General features: G+C 38.4%; 1 protein-coding gene across 8 annotated transcripts in view; it reads left to right on the top strand.

The window, feature by feature from the left end:
* PAN3 (Poly(A) specific ribonuclease subunit PAN3) overlaps window positions 1–25,553 on the top strand; it is a 257,273-nt gene that overhangs the window by 114,534 nt on the left and 117,186 nt on the right. For 6 of the 8 annotated variants that reach the window (XM_067148377.2, XM_067148376.2, XM_067148372.2 and 3 more), the window contains exon 4: window positions 24,617–24,859. In XM_067148377.2, coding sequence (XP_067004478.1) covers window positions 24,617–24,859 — 243 coding nt within the window. The remainder of the gene's footprint in view (window positions 1–24,616; window positions 24,860–25,553) is intronic. The other 2 variants (XM_067148373.2, XM_067148379.2) reach the window with 1 other exon arrangement.

Genomic DNA, 25,553 nt, shown 5'->3' with positions numbered 1-25,553 from the left:
TGCGGATGGTGTTTCACAAACGGTGGACTCATTTTATCCCGCATGGTAACCTTGTCTACCTAAGAGATTTTGAGGGTCCTCCAGTAGCACCTCATCTCAAAAGCGTCAATTTTCTTCCTTCCCGCTGAATCAAGAGCCCGCACATCACTGTGGTAGATCAGCACACTCCAAACAAATGTCTTCAAGAGCTGTTTCTTTTAAGTGCAGCTTGATGTAATTGGAAGTGAAGAGGTTTTGTGTGTGTGTGTGGTTTTTTTTTTTTTTTTAAGGCTGCATTGTCCTGGTTTGTCCTGCTTACAATATCTTGTCATACTTCGGTTGTCAGATGTTATCCTGTTTCCCAGATAGGGAAAATCATCCACATTCTTTAACCTGTTTCCACCCAGGACCACGGTGGCCTCCATCTCGCACCTGCTCACCTTTGAGGGTCTTGTTTATTGTCGTGTTGTATCAAGTACTAAGTAAAATTTCCAAGTTATTCAGCACAGATATTAACTCCTCCTTGCTGCTAGCCAGGACTGCTATGTGATGTGCAAAGTGCAACGGATCCACATTCCACTATTTTTTCCCCACTTCTCTCTTCCTCCAGTTGTTGGATGTATTGAACGGCAGGGAAGACACCTACTTCTTCCTGATGTTCACCACATCTGATGATAGCCACTTCATCTTTATAGAGGTGCCAAATTAACGTCCTATCCTTGAATTCCACTTCTGCTGATCTCAGCACCTGAAACGGGGGCCACTCCACTCTGTCAAATGCATTTTTTTTTTAAAGCCAATGAAAGCGATGTAGGTGTTGTAGTCTTTCCGAATGTTCTTGCATCACGATAGCCTCGCATGCGCAGCTTCCCTTCCTGAAGCCAAATTGTCTTCAGTGAGCATCTCCTTGATTTTCTATTCCATCCATTTCATTAGATGTTAGGATTTTTGAGGCATCTGATACTAGACTCAGAGTGCTGTGTTGGGTCAGTTCCTGCTGCCGCCGCATTGTGTTTCAGCAGTTGAACTGCCTTGTTAAATTGTCAACCTAAGATGCTGTCTCCGAAGTCATCTGGAGTGATAAGATCTTCATCTACGATATTAACTACACCTGGAGTTCTTCTACCACCTCATAGTTTTTTCCGACTTTGTCCTGTTCATACGCTATGGTATTGCCGTCTTTCAGGAGGCCATTACATTTGTTTCCAAAGAAACCCTTCACCTTCTTGTATGCCATTTTCAAATTGCTAGCGGTAATTAGTTCCTGAACTTTCTTGCAAGTATTCTGCAGTGATTTTTCCTGGAAGCAACACTTGTTTTTTCCAGTTTATAGCATTCCTTTTTTTTCTGTACTGCATTCTTCCTTCCTCTATCACAAAGTTTTATTAGTTCTCTTCTATGCTTGAATCATCAGTCTTCCACATACTTCTGAAGCAACAAGACCACTTCTGCTGCCTGATCCTCTAATTCTGTACTGCCCATGCCTTTCTCTTCCATTCCCTCTGCAAGCAGCATGGATTTAGTTTGTCTAAATTCCACTTTTTATGTTTTGTCCTTCTGTGAAATTTCTTAAATTGAACTCCAAACTGTGGTCCGAGTCTTGTCAGAGCTTGAGTAGGCCGTGCTGTCTTTAATTAGGTTTTTCTAGGAACAGCTGTGTGTAAAGATGGGAGAGGAGTGAAAATCCTGCAGGAATGATGAAGTGAGAGCAGCTTGTAAATGTAAAAAGGTGTATCAGAAATGGCTCCAAACAAGAACTGATGCCGACAGATACGTAGATGAAAGAAACAGAGCAAAACAAAGCCAGTGCTGTAAGCTCGAAATTGTGATAACAGTATTCTGGAAGAAGGAAGTTAACTCCCGTACAAAACTAATTTTACATCCAACTTTGCTTTACGGGAGTGAAAGATGGGTGGACTCAGGATATCTTATAAGTTAGAAGTAACAGACATGAAAGTAGCGAGAACAGGTGGGAACATAAGGGGACTCGGAATGAACTCGATCGATGAAGCTGTACCCATAAACTGGCTTCGGTGGTGGGGTCATGTGAGGCGAATGGAGGATGGTAGGTTAGCTAGGAGAATAATGGACTCTGTCATGGAGGGTAAGAGAAATAGAGGGAGTCCAAGATGATGCAGGTTAGACTTGGTTTCAAGAGGTATAGACCCAAGCGCGGCCACAAAACCAGTTACAAGTAGAGGGTTGTGGCAGCGTTTAGTAAATTCACAGGGGCTTGCACACTGAACACTGAAAGCATAACAATCTATAGTGAAGATGTATGTATGTTATGTATGTATGTGTTGGGACTGTTTTATTGGGTGCGGCATAACTTGGATAGGGGAGATTCTTTAGGATCATTGTTTCTGTTTCATACTTGCAAATTTCTGCCTTACTTTCTCAATTTCTTGGTCTTTTGACTTCAATAGTTGATTCAGAGACAGTAATTTCATCCAATTCTGGTTTTGTTATTGGCAACAAATGTTTCAATGGAGGAGTGTTCTTTCAACACCTTCCCTTATTTTCCTTCCTGTGTTCAAGTTCATTTTTAAGCTGCAATAGCAAATATATAATCAGAATGTGAATCATTGTAAGATTATGTGAGTACATTATTGAATTAAAACTATAATTATCAGGTTTAATGTTTCAGGGACTCAGGATATTATTATTATTATTATTATTATTATTATTATTATTATTATTATTATTATTATTATTATTATTATTATTATTATTATTATTTTAGAATCACCTCTTCTGTAGATAATTTGACTCCTTGCCAGTTAGGTGTCTGTTCAGAAGGAATGACAACCGGTTGCATTGTCTTTTTCAATGGCGACCCTGAAAGTTTGTTCTTTTACGTCTTTCATAATCCTCGGGAAGGAAATGAATGGAACGTGCACTATCAACATTATGAATTACTTCATGCAGGAAAGGCTTTAGTCCAAAACAGTCATTTTTTGGAAAACATAAAAATATTTTGAACCAGTATATCACCCATATCATATTTGAAACACGTGTTAGATAGGTTATAACTCAGTTATGGACTGTATATAGCATCTGTGTAATTTCCATTTAGAGGCTGTAAAATCCACTGAAACTAGGCCCCTTCTGCACAGATCACAAATATTGGAAAGAAAAAAAAAAGTCAAGATTAACAAAATCACTTTCTTCAAAATGCTAATTGGATGTATTAAATATGATTTACAGTTACAGTTATTGATTATTGTAAGCTCTCAACTTTCCTAAGACTGTGATTACGGAACAACTAGAGGCTACCCGCGCCAGCTAGCGCTGCAGTTTATAAACATTGCTCAGTGTTGAAGTGTTTGAAATTCTCATTTTATCATGCATGAGCTGGCACTATCTAGCGCCAGTAAAGCGAGTGCAACTGTCCTCTGTTGGTATCCTTGCGCCAGTTGAAGCTTGTCAGCAGAGCAGTAATCATGGATTGCAAAAAAGTAATAATTGAAGAAAATTTTATTTCATTTCATTCCACCCAGATTTTAACATTTATAATAATTATGTATACTATGAAAGGAAAAATAAAAAAATAAAATATTATTATATTTCTGCAGGTCTCTGTTCTGATGAAATGGAATGCTTTTCTGTGCCTTGTAATAAGGTCTTTTATATTATCTAAAATATAGTAAAATAGAACTGGCTTCATTCGATAATATTCGAGAAATTTTTGTTCGTCATCTTGATGGGATTCACAGAATTCACGTCGATTTTCATGAAGGGTGAACTGAACACCTTCGTGTATGTAAATATCTAGATTTCAGAAAACTGGTTTCATGTAAACACTTCACCTACAGAGAACTCTTATTGCTTCTAAAGAACTCTCTCAGACTCTCCAGTCAACTATCAGGAACAAGAGCGAAAGCATCTACTAGCTATTAGCATGTTAAAGCGCTAGTAATAATAATAATAATAATAATAATAATAATAATATAAGGAAAGATCTTCATTGGGCTAATCACATAAATGGGATTGTAAAAGGGTACAGATTCACAGATTCTGCACATGATTATGAGTAGAGCTGGGATGTTTATGTAATATCAAGTGGCATAATATGTACATAAATATGTAACAAAAAGCACCAAAATATGTAGATTGGGCAAAATATGTAATATCATATAATTTATATAAACTTACCATATTGTCAGTTACAACACTAAACACGCTTTATATTACATTTTGCAGCACAGTGAACAGTTAAGTATTTTTCAATGTTCTTTGGAGTCATATGAATATATCACACACATATTCAATAGAAACTTATTATTTTCAACACTCAAAGCATGCTTATTCCTTAAAGTTTGTAGCACAGTGAACTATTAAGTATTTTTCATTGTTCTCTGGGGTCATGGAAAGGCGTTTGTCACTTAGGATGTTCTTATATGCAGAGAAAGATTTTTCAACATCACATGATTTAACTGGGGCAAATTTTAGGAGAACCTTTTTTGTTGCTGAAATTAATGTATTCACTTGTGGAAACTTAGCTCTAATATCTTCAGCAACACGTTGCAGTCCATGAGCCAAGCATGTAAAATGGAGCCTATTGGGATAAAACTCCTTCAAAGCAGTTGCAGCCTTAAGCATATATGCTGCAGCATCATAATACATCACTAATACCTCTTTCACTTTCATCTCAGTCAGCCACAGAGCTCTTAATCCATCATTCACAAATCTCGCGATGGTTGAGTGATTTGTATAGTCTAGCTCTTTACAGTAGATCAAACATGGCTTTGAGGCGCTGTCAGGTTGTAGCTTCCCCACCACAAGATTTGCAATAAATCTACCCTTAGCATCTGTTGTTTCATCAACAGCAACCAATATGAAAGAATTTCCTATATGCTGTCTTATGTTGCTTGCAGTATTTTTGCAGAAAAGATGTGAATTCAGGCACTTCAAGTTTATACCATGGAATATTGGCTGCAATCATTGCACTGCATAAGTCTTTATAAGAAGGGTTACTTGAAGGTGAAGGCTGCATCTGTGTTAAAAGGATTTGTTTCTTTTGTAGACCTAACTGTTGGTTTTTTCTATGTAGAGCACTTCGTGCATGTTGCTCAAGCTGGGATTTCATGGAACATGCGATATGTTGCTTGCTTGGCAAATCACTACTTTGCCATCAGTTGCAAAGGACTCGTCAACTGCAATCCATGATTTTAACTTTGAAGCTAGCGAGGACGCTACTGATGCCGTATTGACTCTAGAGGAAACTGATGTTCATGAACTATGTTCTTCAGCTGTTCAAAAGAAACTAAAACCTAATTGAGACATTTCAAAGGAAGACAGCTCTAACAACAGATTTGGAAATTCCTAAGTACATAACAAAGAGGTCACAGAAATGCGCTTAGAAAAATATTCCTGGAAACTCCAACATGAAAGTGGCTAGTTGTAAGCAATTAACTCTAAAAGGGGTGAAAGATTTAAGACTGGCACATGTAAAGTAACAGTTTTCCTGCAGCTAATTGGAACCTTTATAGAATAACCTATCATCCTCTCAAATACCTGTCACTCATAATTACCTTAATATCCCTGTTGAGAGAACAGACAACAGCCCCACATTAAGTGTGAAACTTCAATTCAGCAATTTATTATATATGAAAACAGAAAAACGCTAAAATATGTAATTTTATGTAATATCACTAAGAATATGTAGAATGCCCACAAATATAAAAAAATATGTAAAATGAAATTTGGTAATAATAACCCTAATATAGTGTTTTGTGAACATATGACTTTTCCCAGCACCTAAATAGCAAGGAACAAAATATGTAATTACACAGAAATCCCAGCTCTAGTTATGAGGGTATTTAGGGGTTGTAGTAAGGATGTAATGGAAAGGGAATATAAGTCAAGATCCCAACCAGAGTATCGTTCCATTGTATGGGACCCTCACCAGGATTACTTGATTCAAGAACTGGGAAAAAGTCCAAAGAAAAGCAGCTCAATTTGTTCTGGGTGATTTCCGACAAAAGAATAGCATCAGATCAAAAATTAGATGTATGGCTTTTCAGGCGTTTGCTCTATTATCCAGCATTTCGTCTTAGGTCTGACACTAGACTCTTCAGAGTGGGATGTGTCAGACCCTACCCACTGATGCTGGGGTGTATGCAGGTGAACTTATCAGAAGCCTATTTGTGAGGCACAGTCTGATAACTGCATACGGGAGATAAAACTCCACAATGGAATTAATGCCCGCCTAGCAATTCCATTACAAAAATGTTGCAAAGTTGGGGCTGGTAAGAACTGAGAGAAAGAAGACGAGCTGCCCGACTAGGGGTATGTTCCAAGCTAAAAAAAAAAAATAATCATATGGCCTCGGCTACCGGGTGCAGACATTTCAATTTGACGCCATCTGGCTGTCTGCTCGTCAGTTTCGACGTTCCGTTTTACTCTAGGCCGACTAGATGGCAGACCGAGTAAACTGAAACTCTCTTGGGTGTCTATGGCTGAGATTTAATGATTTTTGTCAGGTAAACACAAAATGTGCCACCAGAGAGATCTTTTACATGCCGACATCGTACGACATGGAGTGTCGAATGGACTTTTTTCCGCCCTTCAAAAATCCGACCACGTGTGCCGGGTTTGAACCCGCTATCTTGGGATCCAGAGGCCAACACTCTACCACTGATCCACAGAGGCAGCTTGTTCCGAGCTGTAGTGGAGAGATGGCATGGAATGGCATCAGTAGACGAATAAGATTGAGTGGTGTATTTAAAAGTAGGAAAGATCACAATATGAAGATAAAGTTAGAATTCAAGACAAATTGGGGCATATTTATAGGAAGTTAGGGATTGGAATAATTTACCAAGGGAAATGTTCAATAAATTTCCAATTCTTTGCAATCATTTAAGAAAAGGCTAGGAAAACGACAGATAGGAAATCTGCCACCTGGGGAAATGTCCTAAATGCAGATCAGTAGTGATTTGATTTATGTAGGAGCAAGATGTTCCATAACCGCAGCCTAAGTTACTAGACTGAGGCACCTTCTGTACAAACCACAAACATTTATAGGCAAACAGTGGAAATACAAAAATGTCAACGTTAATACCGTATTTTATTTTAAAATGCTAAGCAGATACATAAAGTATGGGATGTCTAGAAAATGAAAGTCTGACATGTCTCTGCCTGATTCTCTCAGAGGGAGGGTATTCCTTACACTGCTATCAATAAATGAAGAAGTAACTGTTGTACTGGGATATTGTTCCTAATCTATTGTATTGAATAAAATATTATCAGTTACTGTTGTATACATCCTCCGATAGATAGCAGCACCTCAGTTTTATGGAGAAGAGGCTTGAGTCTGTGACTGATGGCCTTTTTTCCTTAAATAGTGCTCATCGACTCCTCGTTTACTACCATGAAGCCTCGACTGAAGCCTCTTGTGCATGAATACATGCATTTAGGAGTGTACAACTGAGCCAAGAAACCTATTCTTGCCTCTTATAAGTACCTGCATGTTCTCTGTTGATTGATTATCCTCTCAGTTTGTAAGACAATCTGTTCTGTGTTACTATTGATATAAGACCTCAATATGGTTGTCCCAACAGATGGCAGTAGGATCGCTCTTGTGATCTCTATGGTCTCTTTTATGTATATCTTTGACCTCTTGTATGACTGAACTGTTCTATTTTCACTTTACAAAGGAAAAAAAGTAAAAGTTGTAATGAACTATTCTATTCCATGATATTTTGGTTATCTAATTGTCGACCCTTGGAAAACTCAATTGGGGATCGTTTGCTGTCAATAAGAATGATGTTTCTCACCTTTATTATGATTAATGCACTAAATAATTCTGCATTCGAGCAGTATGTAATTAATCATTCTAGGTGGAAAGTTCATAAGTTATACTTAGGTTCTTTTAACCTTTCTTATTGGAGAGAAGTTTGTTTCTTTTCGTCTGTGTGGGTGTCTTGATTTCCACGGTAACTTAATATATATGTTTCCTTTTGGTTTTTCATACTGTGATTTGTTTGGTTGCCCTTTCATCCTCCCTTCTTTTTGTGCAGCCAGCTGATTATGAGCGGCAGCAGTATTGTAATTGTTTATCCCTTTTCAGTTGTTATGCTTCGAATATAAAAAACACGAGATACTGTGTTGATATTTGGTTGTGCGTCTGTTCCTTATGTTTTGTTATGACATTTCTGGAGACTTTTCTATGTAGGTATGGACGGTTTGGTAGTACACATTCCGCTGAATCTCCATCGCCAAGTTCTGCCAGCCTAATGTATTATGAACCCTGATTGTGTTCATTTATATGCCACAGAAATATATGTGTTTGTAATGAAAGGATAACGATGTGATTCAGTCGTCGTATTGAATGTTATGAGGAGCTGCTTATAATTGGGCTCAATTGATATGCGGGCTATTTGCATAAAGAATCCGATGGCTCAGACGGTTAAGGCGCTGGCCTTCTAACCCCAACTTGGCAGGTTCGATCCTGGCTCAGTCCGGTGGTATTTGAAGGTGCTCAAATACGACAGCCCCGTGTCGGTAGATTTACTGGCACGTAAAAGAACTCCTGCGGGACTAAATTCCGGCACCTCGGCGTCTCCGAAGACCTTAAAAAGTAGTTAGTGGGACGTAAAGCAAATAACATTATTATTATTATTATTATTATTATTATTATTATTATTATTATTATTATTATTATTATTATTATTATTAACTTCTTGGTCTCCTTATGTTGTTCCTCCCATTCCTCCTCATGTTTCATGTCTTGAGCGATTGAGCTTTGGACGATCGTGTGAATATCTCGGTCTATTTGGTATTTTGTTAAGAAGGAAACCGTACTTTCCAGTGTCAACTTGGTTAAATGTAACTTAAAAGCTCTTAAGTCTGTCAAACACTCAGGTTAAATATAAATATTGTACCAAAACCTACCTGTAAAAAAACACATTATTAAACCAGAGATAAAACTACACACCATTAAACAAAGAATGACATGTTTCGTTCTAAAGAACATCATCAGATTCTATCATGTCACACTCAGATACTTTTTTTTTTTTTTTTTTTTTTGCTAGGGGTTTTACGTCGCACCGACACAGATAGGTCTTATGGCGACGATGGGATAGGAAAGGCCTAGGAGTTGGAAGGAAGCGGCCGTGGCCTTAATTAAGGTACAGCCCCAGCATTTGCCTGGTGTGAAAATGGGAAACCACGGAAAACCATTTTCAGGGCTGCCGATAGTGGGATTCGAACCTACTATCTCCCGGATGCAAGCTCACAGCCGCGTGCCTCTACGCGCACGGCCAACTCGCCCGGTACTCAGATATTTAGGAATATTTATGTTTATCCAAGGGTCGAAAAATACCGGGCGCCCAGTCGCCACGGCGGCTGAATTTTCAAATTCGTTTTTGAAAATTAATTTTTCAAAATCTGGAGTTCCCTTATATGTACGTTCCCACCATTTTATAAAGTAACAAGTCGTATGGTTGTTTGCGTGTTTTCTGTAGCTCATATTCTAATATGTGCAGTAAATATTTTCACTGCTTTTGGCAGAATTTTGAATTCTATAATTGGCTCTTCGTACCTTGGAACTTGATGTTTCAGTTCTGTGCGAGAGCTGCCTAACGGTCATGAGAGACATCATTGTAACCCGTCAAACAAGTAGCCTTTCATGTGGACCTATCATAACAAATCGAGTTCCATTACAGATGGTCAGTAATTGGTAGCCGAGTACAAGGATCAGACCAGAGTTGTGGAGAAATGCAGAGAACTACTACGTTAAATAATTCCACAAACACTACATTACCGCCTGCCATCCCGTGACTAGCCATTCCTAAACTATTGCCACCTAAGCAGTGCTGATAAATTCCCATGGAATTCATTCTTTGCATTTAAAACATACGGAATGCTGCGTTTATCATTTTTGTATTTTCACTGAACATTATTTGTACTTTTAATTTAATCACAGCATCTTGGTAGTGAACGGTTTGCACTTTAGAAGTACAGTTTTTATTCCTGTGTGGTTATGGAAAATTGGCAACGTTGCATCGGACATCAAAGCCCGCGAACTCTGAAGCCATTTAATGCTGGTGATTTATTGTAGTCTGTCACGTGTTTTACATTTCTGTGTTATACTTGCAAAAATTGGCAAAATGAAATGAACAGTGCCGCACAAATTGACTGATGCGAGTAAAAAACCAGCATACTCTTTCAGATTTCTTCATAAGGAAATGTAACACAAAGTGATACAAAGTGATGTACGAAAACACTTGATGGAAGTGCCGATTGTAGTGTTCAGGATGACAGTGACCAGTGTAAAATTCATGGTGTTCAGAATAATAAGTCAAACATTAAAAATACGTCAACATTTTAATTATCAGACAAAATTTCAGCGCTCGTGGCTTGAATTACTACCGTGGCTGCGCTATGAAGAAGGAATTGTGAAGTAAATTTCCTAGTATTAAAAAACTAACCCCATGGCACTACTGCCCTGAAGGGCCTTGGCCTACTAAGCGACCGCCGCTCAGTCCGAAGGCCTGCAAATTACAGGGTGTCGTGTGGTCAGCACAGCGAATCCTCTCAGAACTTCCCTAGCATTGCTGACCAAAATTCTAAAGTTTTATCCGGATCGTCAGGACCATTTAAACTAGAAACTTTTTTTTTTTTTTTTAAAGATGAAAAATCCTCACTCGAAGTGTCAGGAGAATGAAAGTCACAAGAAAAATCCTGAATGTGCACCTTTAGCTAAGTGCGTAAAAAAATAGATGCTATAATGTTACGGCATATGTATGCATTGTTCATGGCATCTTAACATATTACAAAAAATAACAGACCTTACACCGATTTTGAACGTTTGATTGCATTGTTAAGCATACTGAATGTTGCTGATTCAGAGAAGTATGTGAATGATAAAAAATGCAGGGAATTTATTTCATGCATTGCCTCAGATCTTCGTGAAGATTTGATGTGTGAAATTAAGGAAAGTTTGATGGATCAGCATATAAATCTGATGATGAGGATGGATACTTTACATTCGTTTTTAAAAGAAAAAAAAGGAAAAGGAGACATTTCTTTCTATTGTGTCACTGGAGGATGCAACAAGTGATGGCTAATATGGAAGCTCTAGAAACAGAATTTCTTCAGTTAGGGCTTGGAGAACTCTTCATGGATACAAAACTAATAAGTATAGGAACTGATTGAGCACCCTGTATGATTGGTGTCCATAATGATTTAGTCACAAAAATATCTGAAAAAATTGAGAACTTGGTAAACATTCATTGTGCTGCACATCAACTCCAACTCATCGTTCTTCACTCACTGATAAACGTGAAACTAAAATCATTGATGACATTTAGTCTACACTCAGGGAACTATAAGTTTTATCTGCATTCCTCAAAATGACTTTGCCAACTGAAGACAATTTCATAGTTGCAGGAATGTGAAATATCTAAATTGCAGTACTTACACCAAGTTAGATGGGTAGCAAGCAAATTCAATGCTTTGCATGCTGTTGTCAAAACTGGGAATGCCTATAGGTGCATTTAGAGAATATTTCTGAAAGGAAAAGTGAAGAAGAAATCACGGCTAAATGTCTTCTAAAGAAGATTAAGGACTTCAAATTTGTCATCACAATTCACTTCTTGTATAACTATGTGAGTATATTCAAAAGACTTTCATTTGCATTTCAGAGGCATGATGTGATTTAAGTCAAGTAAGAGTACATGTAAATAATGCAATTAATTCATTGCAGCAACTTCTGAACACCAAGGACCCAATGGAAGTAAAATTTGTTTCTTGTACAACACTTTCTGGAGTTTTCAGTAGAATACAGATATCAGGTGTGTCGAATAAGTATTTCACGAGCGACAAGGAACATATTTTGGCAAGTGGGATTAACTTTCTGAAAGACACATTTCTTCAAAATGAGGATATTCGTAGTGCCACTGGTGTTTCTGACACATATTCCTGGCCATCAGGAACACAATTTTAAAATTTTGGTGACAGTGAAATACAGCTTCTTGCCACTCATTTTTCAAAACACCTTCAATTTGAGGAGAATATCTTAGAAGACATACTGAGTGAATGGTACGATTTCAAAGTAGTCGGGAAAGATCTTCGACTGAATGATCTACTTGAAACATCGCGGACTGTGAAAGGACTGTTTCCGATTTTAGAAAAGCTCCTCAGTATAGTGGCAACAATTCCTGTATCGACCTCATCATGTGAGCGAGGGTTCAGCACAGTGTGAATGATAAACAGAGAATTTATTTCATACATTTCCTCGGATCTTCGTGAAGATTTGATGTGTGAAATTAAGGACCGTTCAATGGATCAGCAGGTAAATCTGGCTCCTGATGAAAAGGGGCTGGCTACTGAATTATTTCTATTTTTTCTACCCCTGTGTTTATCTTTATCCTGCTTTATTATTATTATTATTATTATTATTATTATTATTATTATTATTATTATTATTATTATTATTATTATTATTATTATTATTATTATTATTATTATTATTATTATTATTATTATTAAGGTAAGTTCTAGAATTTAAGTTCTTAAATATTAAACAGAAATAAACATAAATATTATTTCTAAATATTTGAGTGTGACTTCATAGAATCTGATGATGTTCTTCGAAGAACGAATATGTCATTCTTTGTTTAATGTGTTTTTTTTAATTACAGGTGTGTTTTAGTATAATATTTATATTTAACATGTGTGTTCAACAAACTGAAGAGCTTTTAAGTTACATTTATTTGCTATTTTCTTTTGCTACCTTATTAATCTCCTGCTCATGTGTACTTTTACATTATTTTCATTTTTTGTTTTATGTATGGACATTTTGATATCGTGACATCAGGTGCCCCTGATAAACATAAGCATTCCTTATCCTATTCTTTGCCCTTTTTTTTCTACGCTTTACACCTAGAGATTGTCGTGACAATGGGAAGTGTAAACGGCGTTTTTGGAAAAAGAAAACAAAAAGGTATAGAAAAACATCTTTGGAATTTGATTGTTTTAACGGCATGATCACAAGGGTGATTTCTATTGGGAGGAATTGATTAAATTGAAATTCTCTCTGATAATCGGGAGGCTCCACCGAATAAACTACCTCTAAGTTTGCACCACTAACCTATATACTTTTTCCTTTACCATATCCTTTATACTCTGCATGAGCATGTAATTGAAACATATTTATGAGCTATGCACCATATCTTTTTTAAACATGTATATCAATTATTGAATTACTGATTACTCTTTTCTTCACTTAATGTAATGTGTATGAATTGTCTTCCTTTTCATTAATAAATCATTGTGGCCTCTGCTTATTGTTTTATGTATGAAGTAGAATAGTTTGTTGATGTTTAGTATAGGTCCTACGAGCCAGGACCCGTGGTATAGGGGTAGTGTACCTGCCTCTTACCCGGAGGCCACGGGTTCGATTCCCGGCCAGGCCAGGAATTTTTACCTGGATCTGACGGCTGGTTCGAGGTCCACTCAGCCTACGTGATTAGAATTGAGGAGCTATCTGACGGTGAGATAGCGGCCCCTGTCTAGAAAGCCAAGAATAACGGCCGAGAGGATTCGTTGGGCTGACCACACGATACCTAGTAATCTGCAGGCCTTCGTGGTGAGCAGTGGTCGCTTGGTAGGCCAAGGCCCTTAGGGGCTGTAGTGCCATGGGGTTGGTTGTTTCTAAGAGCCAGGATCCAGACAGTATTTTAGTCTGTTCTGAGCCAACGATCACGGCCGTATTATATCTACTATTAGGTAGCTATTAGCTATTCGGTGGTTCACAAGAGGTCAATATCAAGAGGAGGAAGGCAACAGAATGTGAAAATTGGTTTTGTTTTATTATTTGTATTCATTTTAAAAGAAAACCACCACCGTTCTGCCACAGTAGATGAACTATTAAGTAAACAAAGTAAAGTACCACGAAAACAATACATGAAAGAGGAAAATACATATCCTCAGCTATGTAAACAAGAACACTTGACGCCATAAGACGGTGCGAAGTAAAGCCACTAGCAAAAAAAAAAAAAAAAAGCCAATTTTTACAAAAAGCAGGGTCTTAAAATAGCCTTTACAACGAACAATGCACTGCAGTAACACATAAGCAAATGCAACCTAAACCAAAAAAACAGTCCCTTTCTCCAAAGTCAGGAATTTATGAACTTAAACGTCAACAGCGCAACTGTAACGCCACACATATATAGGCCAAACAAAGCAGAATTTCCCCACCAGATACAAAGAACACAGAAACACAATAATATACAATCGACATTCACCTTCGGAGAGCACCATTTCACAGGCATCAACACACATCTAAACATTTTACACATCGAAAATAAAAGATCATCATGATGATGATGATTGTTGTTTAAAGGGGCCTAACATCTAAGGTCATCGGCCCCAAAAGGAAGTCATTGAACATTAAGGAAGATATTGGAATTCACATTGTAAAATATGCTTACCTAGAATGACCACATACATGAAAATAATTCGTGAATTTCCACTTCCTCCCATTCAGTACTAAATTAGACCATTCATATTTAAACAGTCATTATATAAACTAACGGTACGTCCAAGATGCATGCTGGTTTTCTGAGTCAGACAGTCGGCATAAGTATATCCTTTGTTGCTAAGCGGGACTGGCCATAATGCACCTGCGCGCAGGAAGCCTGCGCACTGGTAGTCTGACTCAGATGTTTACCGGAATGATTAGTTTATTCTGGTTTCAGACAACCTGCCGCGCAGGCTGTTGATTTTTGTGTTGAGTGTGTTTGACATTTTGTTAACGATGGATATCGAGAATTTGAATTCAAAAGTTCAACTTATTTCTCCGATAAGGGATAAGCGAATTAAAGATCATTCCAATAGGAACATCGTCGATGGCTGTTGGAGAAAGATTTCTGTAGAAATGAAGACTGATGATATTCGAAAAATCTGTTTTCATTGGCAAGTAACTGTACATAAAGGTGTTTGTACTCCCAGTAAATAGATCTTAATTCATTAATTGGATGTATATCACTTTTCATTCGTTTTAACTTGGTTGTAACATTGTCATTTAGGAGCGATAGAGCTGCAGTCTGTTCTCTTGTTAGTTCCATGCTACACTGATCAGTAGTATCTCATATCTTTTCTTTTGTGGCAGCTCTGTCTGCGCTGACTAATGGCCACATCCCACCTGCCGCTCGGAGTCAGAGAGTCAGCGCCGACTGTCTGGCTCAGAAAACCAGCGTGCATCTTGGACGTACTCTAAGACATGTTTCGCCTCATCTTGAGCCATCCTCAACTAGAAACCCAATTGTTTTTGATATGTTTAAATTGGTGCATTATAGTATTGAATACATATTAAAATTTATTTATTTATTTATTTATTTACATAGTTTACGCCCACATTGGAGCACTTAAATCAAACCCAAATACATTTACGTTAACAAAGAATTAACTGAAGATTTAGCTTGCATCATCTTCTTCCTTTCCCAAAACCTCTTCATTCTGGCTGACCTGGCTGCCCTTTCTTCATCAGATATGACATATTGTTTGTGTTGTACAGTTTTTAATGACAATCTTATTTGTTTGTTCTTGAGAATCCTTTTTTCTTCTCTATTTTCAGTTTGCTTCATTGTAATATTCAGCTCTTCTAAATCATTCTGAACTTCTTTAAACCAATTATTTTTTGTTTTACTTTTCCAAAAGTAATTAAATAGTTGTTTTATTATCCTATTATCATTTAATCTAGAAAGATGACAGAAAAAGGCAATTCTTCTTTTTCTCATCGTATCTATTATAGATTCACTTTCCCTATAAACCACTGTATTAGGCAATAATCTCCATTGTTCATCCACCTGATGTTTTTTATTAATGATTATTCTGAGTATCCTTCTGTCAATCTTTTGCAGTGTATCAGTTGTTGCTTTGGTGTTCAATTTAAATAGTGTTTCACAAGCATAAGTCGCTCCAGGTTTAATGACGGAACAGTAATGTTGAAGTTTAGCATTTATTGAAAGAGATTTTTTTCTTGTACGTTGGCCATGTAATTCGTTGTGCTTTTTTTAAACTTAAATGTTCTGCTTTCTATTGATGATTTTACAAAACCAAAAAATATGTATATGAATAAACTAGCTGATGTAGCCGTGCTTTGCTACGGGATTTTCAGAAAGACTGACTTTGTGGTTTTCGTAACTGAAGTCAACAAAGGTCATTACAAAAACATTGGTAGGAATGTAGCGTTTAAAAGCAATGTTATCGTACAAAATACTCTATCAAATGAAAAACCGCACATTTTCTCACTTTTAACGAACAGTACTACGGTGCCGATGTAATAGTCCAGAGTTCCAGAGCTGGAAAGACCAGGGCGCAGAGAGCCGCGAACACTCGTCTCCCATTATTCCGTTAAATATGCACACTGATCATTCCAATCAGTGCCTCAGAGTAGCGATTGAATAGCAAGAATGCTATGATGAACCAGTGTGTTACGTACCAGTAGGCCGTGCGGTTAGGGGCACGCAGCTGTGAGCTCGCATCCGGAAGATAGTGGGTTCGAACCCCATTGTTGGCAGCCCTGAAGATAGTGGCTGTACCTTAATTAAGGCCACAGCCGCTTCCTTCCCATTCCTAGGCCTTTCCTGTCCCATTGTCGCCATATGACGTATCTGTGTCAGTGCAACATAAAGCAAATAGCAAAAAACGACCAGTAGTATCAGAAAATTTATGAACCAGAGGAATGACATTCTAAAGAAGAAAGTTATCTAACTCCCCTGCTTCTTTCCACCAATATTCAGGCAGGCTGTTACACTCGGTACGACCAGGCGAGTTGGCCGTGTGGTTAGGGGCGCACAGTTGTGAGCTTGCATCCGGGAGATAGTGGATTCGAACCCTATGAACAACAGTTTTTGCATATGATTTTAATTGGACTTCATGCTTCATATCATGTTCACGCCGCACCATTTTAACATTGAAGATTGACAAGACGCTATCATGCCGCATCATAGGATACAAAGACTTTGCATTTACTTATTTTAATGTGTCCTCGCCTTATTTTTAATGTTATGCATTTGTATTTGTGACTGAAGATGTCCTATAAGAGGGCGAAACATGTTTCATGAGTGTAATTTAATGTAGTCTTTTTAATAAAGACAATTACAGTATTGTAAAGGTGGAATTATAAAATCTAAATTTTCACAAGTTGATACTTTGACAATACGGGCTCTAATATGAAATTTATAACGTGCAATGCGTGTATATACATACAGACAGTCAGACAGAAATTACGGAGAATTAAGAAGTGCATTTCCTTGTTACTGTGGACACAACTGATACAGAAATACCATCTCATTTAAATTCTGAGCAATGTACAGACAAAATTCTTATTTTATATATATATATAGATGTAACTAAAAGTTTTTAAAATTTTCTCTCATTATTAGATTAATGTTTGAGAGTGACACCACTTGCTGACGGATCGATATAGATTAAAAAAATTAAATGTCTTATGGGTGCTGGAAAATACCACATCGTAGAAAGTTCATTTATTTTGATATTAGATCTGAGAACCTTTTGTCAATAAACAAACCTGTGATGTTTTTGGGTAGGTCTTTTTAAATAGGTTATGTGAACCTAGAATGACAAGCAGAAAATGAAAGGCAAGTGGTTTTTACTGTTAGGGATGTTGAGAAATATGAAAAAGTGCTTGAACTTAAAAAATTTAAATTCTGTCGCTTGTTTTTCACGTGCTGCGGGAAAGTTGAGCTTGTTGATGTTCAATAAATAATTCGTCATGTAAGATGTTGGTTTTTCTCTGTGATTTCATTGAGATTGTACGCAGATTTGAATCTTTGATCTGTCTGTACGTGTAAATGAAGAAGTATTACTTTATTAGCTGTTTAGAGTATCATCATGTCTTCGTTGATGTTGATGAATTTTTTATCTTCATTCATGTGTTCATTCATTGCAGAAAATTGTTTATGTTTATTGCATAATGTGTTTTTTATAATGCATAGTGAAGCCTCTGCCGGTTTGTTCTGTATATGTGGCTTCACATTCTGTGCATTTCAGTTTGTAAATTCCTGATTGTGAGTATTTGTCTTAACTATTAACTGAGTGGGTGTTAAAAAGTATTTTGACACTATATTATTGCTTTTGAATGCTATGATGACATTTTTTTTTTGTAAAATGTTGGTTATTTCGTGGTATTAATAAGTTATTAATTTTATTATTATTTTCACATTTTATGGCCTACATTGGACCACTCAGGTCAATAATACGAAGGATATTGGATTTCCAGTGTTTCTTCATTCTGAGAGATGCTACCTTCCTTTCAATTGAAAACACCCTCCCATTAGTTCTTTTATTGTAGCCTGTAGCCTGCTTTGCGTGTCTTCAAGTATCTTAGTTTTGTCTATTTTTTAAAGAGATAATTTATTGTTAGTCTTTAGTATCATCCTTGCTGGGGCTGTACCTTAACTCAATCAGCGCCAAGGACGCCAATCGAAGTTTTAAAACTAGCGCACTGGCAGTATCAAACACCTCGATTGACGTTTGAGTGCATATGTTCAAATAGTTAATTGTAGCTCCCACAGATGTCATCCATATACAGTCTAACTTTCACAGATTCAAAATGAAGGATCGATGTATCGATCAATACACATGCAAACCACATTCCTTAGTAAAGTAACTTCCTGTTGACATCTGAACATGTGCTATCTTGACTTGTTGAGTAACTGTGTGTTTGTTCTCAGTGTCTTTGCGCTCTTGTAAAATGGCCTGTAAATCGTACAAAAGTGCAGATTACTTGCAGGACTGCGATATAAGAGGTATGTTAGAAGAAGTGTGTGCTTTTTATGAGTCAGAAAATCATTTAGTGCCTTCTATGGAGGAAAGTGATAGTGATTCATCTGAAGTTGCGAGTGCTGAAACCTGATGAGGTATGTCCAGCAATATTTAACGATTTATTTTCGGAGGATATATCTGGTGTTGACTCAGATGACTGGTCAGACACCGATTAACCTGGACACATGCCCAATTATTCAAAGAATGCAGGTATGAGAAAATTACCTAGTGATGAATCTTGCATTGCATACTTCATGTTCTTTTTTCACTCCAGCATTTCTGTCATTTCTCATAACAGAAACTCGCTGTTTTGCGGAACAATTTTTGAGCAGAGTAGCAAGACCATTTACTAAATACTGCAGGTATGATAATTGGAGGCCTGTTACTTTCGATGAGATGAGAAATAGAAGGTGTCCGGGTTAAAGGTATAATAATATAAAATTTAATAACTTGAGAGGTAGTGGAGATATTTAGTTGCGGTTTGATTCTACAAGTAGGGTAACTCAAACTGTTTGTTTACATACCTAATAAACCTCGATATGCGCACCATTAGTGGCGTGACAGACCATCTAATCGATATTCCACTTCTCTCCAAGTGTTCTGCAGTATTGTAGGTGTAACATTTGCGATAGCTGCACGAATGCGATGACGCAGATCTGGTAAATCACGAACTGGTTTCTGGTACACTTGATTCTTGACAAACCCCCACAGGAAAAAATCAAGTGGCGTAATGTCGGGGCTTCTAGGGGGCCAAGCAATTGATGGACTACCTCTCCCAATCCAGCGATCTAGGAACTCACAATTCAAGAAGTCCCTCATAACTTCCGCATAATGGCATGGTGCACCATCTTGCTGAAAGATCACGTCATGAGGAAGTTGTGGCACAACATACTGCTCCAGCATGTCTAGGTAATGTGTTCCATTAACTGTAGGCTCCGCGAAGAGGAATGGGCCAGTGAGCCTGTCCTTCAACAATCCACACCACACATTCACTTTCGGAGAGTCCCGTTCCAACTCTATCACTACGTGGGGGGTTGTTCAGATCCCCTTATGCAGCAATTTTTCTTATTTACCGTGCCGGAAATATGGAATGTAGCCTCGTCCGAGAAACAGACCAAATTGAGGAATGCCTCGTTTCCATCAATTTTAGCTAGAATTGTCTCCATGAATGCCTTCCATAGCGGCCTGTCCTGAGGTTTGATTTTCTGACAAAGCTGCAGTTTGTACGCCCGTAGGCGCAACCTTTTGTGGACGATATCGTGTACTGTCGAGCGAGGTAACTGTAACTGCCTACTTGCTTGTCGAATTGACTTACAAGGGCTCCGCTTGAAGGACTCGTGGATTAAATCAACAGTTGCCTCTGAACTGTGTGTTTGGCGTTGCAGCCCGACATCGACAGCAAGGTCCCAGATTCTTGAAGGCGCCTGTCCCATTTCATGATTGTTACGTAAGCGGGAACATCATCAGTTGGTAACATTCCATACTTGCGCTGAAATCTACGTTGTACTAGTGTAACGGATTTTATCTCCGCGAGTGAAAGTACACAGAACACCTTCTGCTGTGGAGTCCACATGGTTACTGGCGCACTTCTCGTGAACAGTGCAGTTACGCACATGCGCATGTGGTACCACCACCACTGCAAGCGAACACAGAAAACATTTTGAGTTACCCTAGTTGTAGAAACAAACCGCCAATAAATGTCTCCATTATTTCTCAAGTTATCAAATTTTATGTTATTATACCTTTAACCCGGACACCTTGTAGTTTAGGACTCTGGATAGTGATCAGTATAATTTAAAAAAGCCCAAGTTAGAAACGTATTGGACAACAAACATGTTTACTACTCCTATAATCAATGAAGTTATGCCTAGAAATCGCTTGCAGCTCATTTCAAACATTACTGAAGGTAACTTGAAATTTTCATGCTATTATGGGTGTGTACCGCCTATTGCCATTCCTTGATGGATGCAATACTTTTGTATCCGTCTCTTGGCACAGGCCAGAGCAAAGTGTAGCTTCCACTGAAGTCCCATTCTCATCCACGGCTGTGACAATATGGAAGCTGCTGGGGTATGGGTGGTGCTGAGTAATGACACTCGGAGCACAAATAGTGTCTGAGTGTTATGAAAGGTGTTCCTCATAGGGTCAGTCGTGCTGCAGTGGCACATTCTGGCCCAGTGAGGAAAGCAATGGCAAACTACCTCACTCCTCATCTTGCCTAGTACGCCTCATTTGGGCTCTGCCTTTGGTTTTTATGGTTTCCCTATAACTGCATAGCCTTTGGTGGTGCTATTTGAGGATCCAACCAGCCTCTGCGCTGATGACCTAACAGACAGACATGGGTGTGTTCTACTTTTCTTTAGATGCACTTATATATGTGACTATGTCAAACCAGTTCACCTCCCTTAGAAATGTCCGGCTCAGGGCATTTAAATCACCTCACAATGCTTGGCAGTGGATGTGTTAATTAAGGCCATGACCGCTTCCTTCCCACTCCTAAGCCTTTTCTATCTCATCATCGCCATAAAACCTATCTGTGTTGGTGCACCGTAAAACAAATTGTAAAAGAAAAAAAAAAATTCAATTATTCTTCTGCTAATTCTGGTGTCAAGTGTTCTGGTATTATTATTATTATTATTATTATTATTATTATTATTATTATTATTATTATTATTATTATTATTATTATTATTAATGGAATTGAGCTGTTTTAATACTGTTTGACTGTTTGTTATTCTTTGATCTATGATGGTGAATATATCGTCCCCATATCTGGTCAGTTTGTAGATGTCATTAATATTGTTGAGTATTTTTGTGTTTTCGAAATTGTCAGTGAATATTTCAGCTATTATTGCCAAGATGGTAGAACCTATGACCAAAGTTATCTGTGGAACGTCTACAAGTTCAGGCCATGAAAGCATCGTTAACATATTTACACTCGCGAGGATCATGAATTAGAGAAACCTGACTAGTAGTGTATAGCAATCCCTTGTACCTTGATGACAGTGGCAATGCAGCATTGCATAGACTATGAGACACTGGAAGCATTGGGGAGCCATTCTGATCCATGATCGCTACACAGCCTCCCATAAATTCACGAAGATTGCTCGGAGCAGGGTCCAGGGCCCACACAATCCCTCTCGATAGCATCCCAGATGTGCTCAGGGGGATTGAGATCAGGGTTCCTCGGGGTCCAGGCAAGCATCCTCACATCCGTGGTGTGCTCATGGAAGAAGTCGGCCACAGTTTCAGGAGCTACAGGTCACCTGCACGATGCTGGAGATGAACAAAGGGGTGAACATGATCTGTCAGCAGGTTCCTGTAAAGTTATGTCAAAAACATGTCAGATGTAAGGCTTTTGACATGCTCTATTGGTGAAAAATATCTAATTCCCTCCATGGGAATTTAGAATTTTCCATCCTTGTAAAGTTAATCGGTAAGGGACATCGTCATATGTACCAGGGGTCCCATTTCATCCCATACGAGGATACTGCCACCATTTGCCTGAACGGTACCCTGCTGGCAAGAAGAATACGTTGCCTCGTGGTTGACGACACAGTCGTACCCGGCTATCGGCTTGCACTACCTCAACTAGTCTGTCTAGGCAGTTACTATCATAGGGTAGGAAGGGTCCACTTATTCAATACCATTTGAATGTACAGTATATTGTCTTATAAAACTGGGACTAGTTTCGATCCCATATATATATTGGGTCATCTTCAGCCACGTTCCAGTTGGAAGACATAAGCACACATATAACCAATAATAATATAAACACTCTGGTATGACACAATTTACAGTCTTAATTTAAAATATTGATGAAGTCCAAACAACATATCCAAACTTGAAACTAAATGACTCATCGAACTGCTGTGGTTGATGCCGAACTATTTCGTCGTTCCTACAGCAGCCAATGTTATTGAGTTGATCTGGGAGTTGGTATCCTTATCTGTGTAGACGAGCAACTTGATTGATAATTTATGTTTGTTCATTAGTAATATGAGCAATGACTTGTGTACCTTTAAGAGGAACATTCGTAATTTGAATAGGTATTCCTTTTCATCAGATGTAGTGATCTATTTAATTTGTTTTAAAGTGAATGTTCCTATGTTCTTCGTAAGTTGCGTGCACTTGGTATGGATACCAACACCAGACTATTCAAATTACGAATGCTCCCCTTAAAGCTACATGAGTCATTACCCATATTACTAATAAACAAACATAAATTATCAGTCAAGTTGTTCATCTACACAGATAAGGATACCAACTCCCAGATCAACTCAAGAACATTGGCTGCTGTAGGAACGACAAAATAGTTCGGCATCAATCACGGCAGTTTTGATGTGTTATTTTGTTTCAAGTTTGGATATGTTGTTCGGACTTCATCAATGTTTTAAATTAAGACTGTAAATTGTGTCATACCAGAGTGTTTATGTTATTGGTTATATGTGTGCTTATGTCTTCCAACTGGAGCGTAGCTGAAGATGACCCAATATATATGGGGTTGAAACTAGTCCCAGTTTTATAAGACAATATTCATTCTAATGGTATTGAATAGGTGGACCCTTCCTACTCTTTGATAGTGATCAATTGTCAATCCGGACCATACTGAAATTCATAACTTATAATGTCTAGGCACTGTTCCTTTGTCCATGTGACAGGTGTTGAACAGTGGTACCCTTGTGGGACACTTGTTTCTGTACCCCATGGCGTGAGATGGTTCTGGATGGTATGGCTGCTCTTGCGTCATCTTTGTGCAACATTGAATTGACGAGTGATCTGCTGCACTGTGGCTCGCGAATCTGCTCTTACGATCCGAGCTAGCCAGTGGCGGCCCCTGTCGTCAGTGCATTGTACATGATGACAGTTGACCCTGGTGGCAGTGGTATTGTCCAAATCCACTTACTCATGAAAACTCTTGATACAGTGGCCCATGAAAAGCTGGAGTGGCTTATCTGGCCACGTTTAAATGTGCTGAGTCTCGTGTCTTGCACATCCTGTAATCAGCTGCTACTCATACAACCTGTATGAGGTCTGATGTCCTCAATGTTGCATGTCATGCCCTCCTATTACATTCACCGGGCCAAGCACAGCAGCATTTTCCCGCCATGACAGCTATATCTAATTCCATTGCTTCTGAGTGTATTTATAACAGTAAATATTTTCAGAATGTTGTATCTTTGTCAGTCTTTCTAGGTTTTATTGTTGCTGATGACTTTCTTTATCAGCTCTGTATCCTTGTGGTCATACACTGTTTTGAATGTGATCATCTGTTTTATGAAATATAATTAACAAACTGGTAAATTGCCCCACCCCCAACCTGGCAAGTATCTGATGGTGTGTGTTCCTTTTCAAGTTTCTGTTTATTTCTTCATCTACTCAGCATCTCTGAAAGCAGTAAAGATAGTAAGTAGGATATAAAACAAAAACGAACAAACCCAATGGCACTACAGCCCTTGAAGGGCCTTGGCCTACCAAGCGACCGCTACTCAGCCCGAAGGCCTGCAGATTACGAAGATTACGAAGTGTCATGTGGTCAGCACGACAAATCCTCTCGGCCGTTATTCTTGGTTTTCGAGACCGGGGCCGCTATCTCACCGTCGGATAGCTCCTCAATTCTAATCATGTAAGCTGAGTGGACCACGAACCAGCCCGCAGGTCCAGGTAAAAATCCCTGACCTGGCCGGGATTTGAACCCGGGGCCTCCAGGTAAGAGGCAGGCACGCTACCCCTACACCGCGGGGCCAGCATAAAACAAAAAGCATTATCATAATATTAGAAATCAGAGCCACTGTAGATGAATGTCAGTGTCAAACGGCAATGTCACTCTTTTCTTCAGCAGGTAACACCACAAGCTCCAGAGTTTGTGCCAGGAGCTGTTGCTGGTGGCAACGGCTCTCCTAGTTTTCTGAACTCCTTCAGCAGTCCTCCAGGTGCATACGTACGGAGGAGAAGTGTGGATAGTCCTCTTCCTGTGTCCCCACACCTCACGCCACAGCCTTCTCCACCGCTCAGCAATTGCTCTCCTACTCCCAACACCAGTCTGGACAAGACTCCGGTCACGCCAGTGTCTACTTACCAGGTAAGTTGTTCAGTTGTCACAAGTTCGTATGATGTCTGCGTGTTTTTCTGGCAGGATTAACCCCCGACTGATACACCTAAAGTATGTAACACATGAGGTACACCTGTGTCCACTGGACCTATATAACTTTTTTATTTAGTATAAAAGCAAACCACTGGGTGAGATTTAAACATTGTACATTTAATAATGGTTTATTATTACTTTCCAGAATATGTCTTCATTACTTCTGGATATGTTCTACAGAAGTTACACGAATAGATAATTAAGAACTGAAAATGTGAAAAACATACATACATAAAATAATATTTATCAACTGTACAGATACATACCTCCCAACTTTTATGGTTTATCCATAAAATTTATAAAAATTGAGGCATTTTACGGTTTTACAGATGGACAGTATCATTTTACCACTTCGCAGACAAAAATTTAAAACGTTACATTCGATAATCACTCCACTTCCGTACAATCGATTGTTTGCATGGGTCGAAGCATGCTCGCTCTTGGTTGAAGGCAAATCCACGATAGTTGATAACTCATTCTTTGATATGATTGGTATTTTTAACCGTGTGATGTTTGTGTCATCATTAGAATTGAATTTAAAGCCGGGATAACAGTTCTTCTGTGTGAATCTTAGGTGTCGACAGGCTTTGCTTCACAAATTCTTTGTTCCGCTCCGTTCACTTGTTGTGAT

The sequence above is a fragment of the Anabrus simplex genome, chromosome 5, assembly GCF_040414725.1.
Source record: "Anabrus simplex isolate iqAnaSimp1 chromosome 5, ASM4041472v1, whole genome shotgun sequence".
Lineage (NCBI taxonomy): Eukaryota > Metazoa > Arthropoda > Insecta > Orthoptera > Tettigoniidae > Anabrus > Anabrus simplex.
Note: the sequence above shows the minus strand (reverse complement) of the source record. Positions and strands in the feature narration are given on the sequence as shown.